Genomic DNA, 5558 nt, shown 5'->3' with positions numbered 1-5558 from the left:
CGAATACCCAAATACTTTTAATGCATAGTACATGCACTTGACCAAAACCATCCTCCTCGTCACCAAAGGCCACTCGTCAGGAGGAAATACACCTTTTCCATAGGGCGATGGGCCGAGGATACTCTAACATTCTTGAGGGACTGCGAATTCATTCGAAGCCCTAACATCTCTCACAACTCGCCTCTCTAGTAGAATCCGAAGTTTGCAAACCGAGAAATGAGGGATAAAAAACGCTGCCTGGGCTCTACTCACCTCTTCAAGTACTTTAGGTTGGGCTCTACTCACCTCTTCAACTACTTTAGGTTTACCAAATGGTCCAGCCAGTCACCCACACAAGGATTGCATCTAATTCGCTCTTGAAGTTTGGTCGTGGGAGCGGTCTCGCGCCCCTCACGAATCAGAAAAATGTCCCTAGAAGACAGCGCGCATTAATTTAAATTGATCAAAGGCATAATAAAAGACAAGTGAATTCGTTTTTTGACCAAGCAAGCTGCCGCGTTACACTCGCTGGCACGTCTACAGACTGCCTCTGTCCTGTCGTGTATGACACACCAGTCGCTGATAAGCTTAAATGCAATGGAATAATTTGAACTTTTGATATATTTCGTTGTTTGACTTTCCTCGGAGTTCCATAGCTGCTGAATTGCTGCTGGGCGAACTCACAGCCCCGTGGCAACTGGCATACACTCAGATGTTTGTTGAGTGACTTGATCGTGCAGTTAGAAGTATTATTTTCTCAGTTTAACATTAGAATTTCATAGGTTTCTCCGCGCCTTTTTGAGAACATGACGAAACAAGAAGTGTTCCAGCTGTACCAGCGGAACATCGAGGAGCTCACCGCTCAAAACCCGCATGCTGAGGTCGGCGGAGCAGCTTGTAGATGGTTTTCTTTCAAAACTTTTAAAGAGTTGTCGTAACTGTGCGGCACTCCGCTGTCCTGCCTGCTGGCGCTGCTTCCCAGCGCTTCCGGGAAGGTCACAGCGGCGCACGCACTCTTCTTCTGTGAAACATTGCAAAGCAGCTCCTACAAATTCAAGCCCCTCCAAAACCGGCAGAAGCAACCGAACAAAGGAGCTGGTTAAAGCTGCCGCAGCTGCTGTCTTTTACCCGCATCCGGTTGCAACACAGTTACATTACTTTGCTTTAGTGCCACTGTGTTTGCTAAACGCCACTTGGGTGGTGGAGTTGACTCTGCGTTCTCTGCAGGACCCGAGGCTGTTGCAAGCCAACCAGGGAAGCAACTGCGCACTCCGCTACACGATGTTCTGTCGGTGAGAGGAGCGAAACCCTCACGAGCGAGTTCTTGAGCACTCCCCACGCTGGCTGCATTCTTTCGAACCCTTGCAATCAGGCATTAACGGTTTAGTACGGGGGTAGATAGCATACACGCGGGGTATGCATTTCCCACTGTATGTATGTGTTGCTTAGCTATATTCATCAAAAATGATTGCTTTGCTTCTCTGAAGCAACGCCGGCTTTCACATGACATTCAGGGGGACCTTCTACATACTCACATGCAGGCATTTAGGGCTGTGGCTTTATCTTTTGTGCGTCGTCTCGCAGATGTGCAAGAGAATTAGGCGAGGAGAATCCTCGCTGCAAGTAAGCAGCGTGCGGGTGTTCCCCGTGGCTAATTACTTCAGTCCATCTATCTGAGCTCAGTCTTGCTTTGACTGTTCTATGTGCCCTCACGAATACATCGGGAGCTCGTTCAGTTCAACAGTTACATATATTATCACGTGTTCCGCAGGTACCAGTACTACCGCGCGCAGATTGCATGTACAGCTGAACAGATGGACGACTGGAACGAGCACAGGAGCAGGGGTGAGTCAGGCACGGCAAAATGACACTGCCTGATGCGTTCACTTTTCTCCTTCCTTAGCAGCTTGATGCATGGAAGGCAAGTACATGCGTCTGTACACTGCATCTGTGTCATATGGATGCAGGAACCTGCATGTTCGACATCATGCCAGAACGATCTACAAAGCACCTACGGCAGTAATTTACACGTTGCGTTGCTCTCCAAAGCCATAGTGTTGGACTTTGACGTTTCCAAAGTTTCGTTTCTTCAGTTGCAAACCCACGGCAACTGCGGGTGTACGTACACCTGGGTTGAAACCCAATTCGGAACCGCCTTACTTATTCCCACTTTTCTCAGCTAAAATATATGCTCACGCGCGGTACTGTCAAACCACCCCGTGCAGTCTTCGAATACGATACGCTGCAGTTCCCAGCAGCTACAACTAGCTAGCTATCTAGCTCCGGCGGCGACTACTGGCTAGTCAGCGATCTGCAGCAGCGAATACTAAGTTAGGCATAGGCTCCGGCCCACAAGAGAGCGCACTCATAGCCTTCGCAGCAGGTGCGGCACAAACAAATGCTAATAAATGCATGTGGGGTTAAGGCGCATACGTGGTGTGCACCTCCTCCACGAGCATCGTCATGTTCACGTTTCAGCAACTAAATCGGTCACTTCCCACTGTGCAGATATTGCTGGGTTAGTCTTCGGTAAACGCTCCACTACGAATTGCTACGTCCCATTCGGTGGATATGTGCGATATATTATCTTCTACAGTGCTGTAGAGCTAGCTACGCGATGAGCTGTACACCATGTTTCTTTAGCTTCAACTGCATCCTGCTCTTCCCCTCAACCACCCTACCTATACTCGGCTGTTCCGGATGGAATGAAAACTAAGCATAACCCTAAAGCCTCAACCTTGACTCTAAACGGCACAACCCTGTGCTGCGCAGTCCCCAAGCTTCGTACGAACCTTACATCAGTCTACCCCTCTTCAACCCCGTCCTGTCACATACTTAGATGACTGTACGAAAACTGTCAACGCTGCAAATTCGGCTCTGAAACGCGTGCGTCTGACGCACAGCGGTTGAAGCTGTTGCCGTGGCTGGGGCCCCCGCCGGCTGTTGCTGCACCTGTTGCTGCGGCAATCACTGCAGCAACGGCCACCTCACCCCGCTTCACTTGAACACATGCAGGAAGCAAACGGACGGACAGACACTCAAGCAGCAGTCGGACAGACTCACTTGCGTGGGGCTTCGGGTGGACGCACTGCCCTCTCTCAATTTCTGCATTTTTAAACCTAACAATGGGTACTTAACGACGCAAGTAGTACACAGTGCAGCATATATATACCCCAATATAACCCCAATATAACCGTCAGATAGAGAGCAAACAGAGAAAGTTGGCTGCGCCGCCCCACCTTGGGAGGGGCCGTCTGTTACTTCTGGTGTACAGACCTGAGCACGCCTCTACCAGTAAACCTATTTGCGTATCATTAATGCTTCTGCTTAACCCTGCGGTGTTCCATTCCTCTTAAACATTTATCTTCAGTTCAACACGTCCAAGGAGACATCCAGGCGCGGCACAGGCATATAAGGACCTTCTGCAGGGGGTACTATGGCAACCGAAGGCTTCTTCCCCCCCAACTTGTTGCACTGAATGTGTGTAAAGCCTGCAGCGAGGCAACGCTGCTCCTCCGAGAGCAACCCCATTGCGTGTTGGTCTCCGTCAGTAACGGCTCTGTAAACGTCTTCAGGAAGCTCGCCCTTCTCAACGCACTCTCCCAGCAATGCGGAGGACGGAAGAACCACCAAACCCTCAGTTTCCGACCCGTCCAACATGTATCCCGCCAAACCAGAGATCACCACTCCTGCCGTCCCAATGCACCTCTCAGGGAGCTGTATCGAACTCGAGACATGAACCGATTGGGAGAGGAAGCTGAGCAAGCAACAGGAACGACGCCACGCAAAATCTTTCAACGCAGTGTCGAAACAACAAACCCCCAACCCAAAACCTAAAAGCTGTCTAGTGAAAGTGTGTGGAAGGTCAAGCTCTGTTACAATGTACCGTTCCACCACCCCCAGCCCCACTGCATCGGCCAATCACCCACGAACTGACAGCCTAACGAACAACTTGTATCCAAGCTACTTTCGGCCGTTCCCTATACACCTGTGTCTTCTCACCTCCTCCTCTTGCCGTCTTCTTCACTCTTCTTACTCTCCTCGTAATGCATGCCCACGTGCAACATGCGCCGGGACGTGTCAAGGCCCATATGCAGGCCGCGCGACAGGCCGCCTCCACTCCCTCCTTTAATCTTAATCTGGCAACTGAGGATATGGAGTAGTACAAACAGCCAGTCAACAAGAATCCACAACAGCACTCCCACGAGACACAACTGTCACAGCACGAGCGGTGTGCTCCAGGCTTACCTAGTATCTTCTCCCTCAGGAAGGGAAAGAGAAAGAGAAGAATTATCTGCTCGGAGCAGCCCATCAAAGCCGCCAATGCCACGAAGGAGAGACGGGAAGCCACCCCCCATCAGCTTCTCCAGATCGAATAGGGAGCCGCCCCCGAAGAAACTGGGAAACGCCCCAGGGCCGAGATTGCCGTCATTTCCTTGTGTTAGACTATTTCCTGTCTCACTACCAGCAAAGGAACCCGAAATGTTCAGCTGTACAGCAACCATCGCAGCGAACGCTGCAACCTGCACTCGGAGAGGAGCCATCCTTGACGTCCGCGAGCAGCTGTGCAAAGAGGAAGGAGGGAGTTCTGGAGCGTTTCGATGCAATTGCAAAATGCAAGGAACATGAAAAGTCACTTAACTGCATGTGGGTTATATTCTACATAAACGAAGAACGCTACGTGTCAGAAGCAGGAATCGTGACAGAGCGAAGTGGCATGGGTGGACCCCAACCACTGCGACGCGCTCGCGTGCCACATCGGGCTGCTGCAAACCCAAGATATGCAGCGTCGAACGCAGAAAATAGCTTAGAGTCATTCAGTCATCAGAACTGTTTTTATTATACGGTATTAACGCTTTGCTACCCACAAGTGCTTGAGTGTTGCCAACTAGACCACTTGCGGGCGGTTCGCCCTCACAATGTCGCCTCACGGAGTTAAACGACAAACAACATATTCCGCTTGCTTTTATTCATAAAATGCACTGTTTTGACAACGTAGTAGCACTCGATAATTTAAAAATGGCGGAGGCGATGCGTGTAGGCCAGTTTGAGTTTGAGCGCGGCGCAAGCTCCGCCGTTGCCAATGAAGGATGGTGTGGTGTGGTGATGTGTTGTTTGCTATAGTATTTCTGAAGTCGGTATAAGTATGTTTCCTTGGACGTAGGCTGTGTAATTTGGGCAAGGGAAGTATTTAACGGTTCTCCACACTGCCTGTGCATATATCGGAACAGTGCCTGCAGATGCTTGCGTAAGGCATTGCCGTGCATCATGCATTGGAAGGGGGTGATGGAGAACTACTTGCTCTCCTCACCAAGCTTACACATTTGTGCATTTGTACCAGTGATGCCTGGATACTGGAGTGGATAGAAGGTCTATGTGAGGTTTTCTACTTTAGCTGAGAACCGTTGCCATAGGTGTGTGGGAGGTCGGTACACGCACTCCTGCATGCACTCTGGCTGTCTACTAAGGGCTGAGTAGCTGTTCAACAATTGGCTGCAGTGTTAGAGCATGCAACGAATGGGGCTTGGATGAACATTCGTGCAGGGTTGCCGTGGAGTATTACTTTCGGCGAGCTCATG

At 50.4% G+C, this 5558-nt stretch overlaps 2 protein-coding genes across 2 annotated transcripts; one reads left to right on the top strand and one right to left on the bottom strand.

The window, feature by feature from the left end:
* Positions 1 to 785: 785 nt before the first annotated feature.
* Positions 786 to 2002, top strand: EAH_00052490 (hypothetical protein, conserved; the record flags this gene model as incomplete). Its single annotated transcript, XM_013391150.1, has 5 exons — positions 786 to 876; positions 962 to 1271; positions 1564 to 1602; positions 1751 to 1824; positions 1947 to 2002. The coding sequence occupies 5 exons, from the start codon at positions 786 to 788 to the stop codon at positions 2000 to 2002; spliced, it is 570 nt and encodes a 189-aa protein (XP_013246604.1).
* Positions 2003 to 3345: 1343 nt separating this feature from the next.
* Positions 3346 to 4484, bottom strand: EAH_00052480 (GRA9 protein, putative; the record flags this gene model as incomplete). Its single annotated transcript, XM_013391149.1, has 3 exons — positions 3346 to 3736; positions 3982 to 4125; positions 4228 to 4484. The coding sequence occupies 3 exons, from the start codon at positions 4482 to 4484 to the stop codon at positions 3346 to 3348; spliced, it is 792 nt and encodes a 263-aa protein (XP_013246603.1).
* Positions 4485 to 5558: the final 1074 nt, after the last annotated feature.

Source organism: Eimeria acervulina, genomic scaffold (genome assembly GCF_000499425.1).
Source record: "Eimeria acervulina Houghton genomic scaffold, Eah_scaff937, whole genome shotgun sequence".
Classification (NCBI taxonomy): Eukaryota; Apicomplexa; class Conoidasida; order Eucoccidiorida; family Eimeriidae; genus Eimeria; species Eimeria acervulina.
Note: the sequence above shows the minus strand (reverse complement) of the source record. Positions and strands in the feature narration are given on the sequence as shown.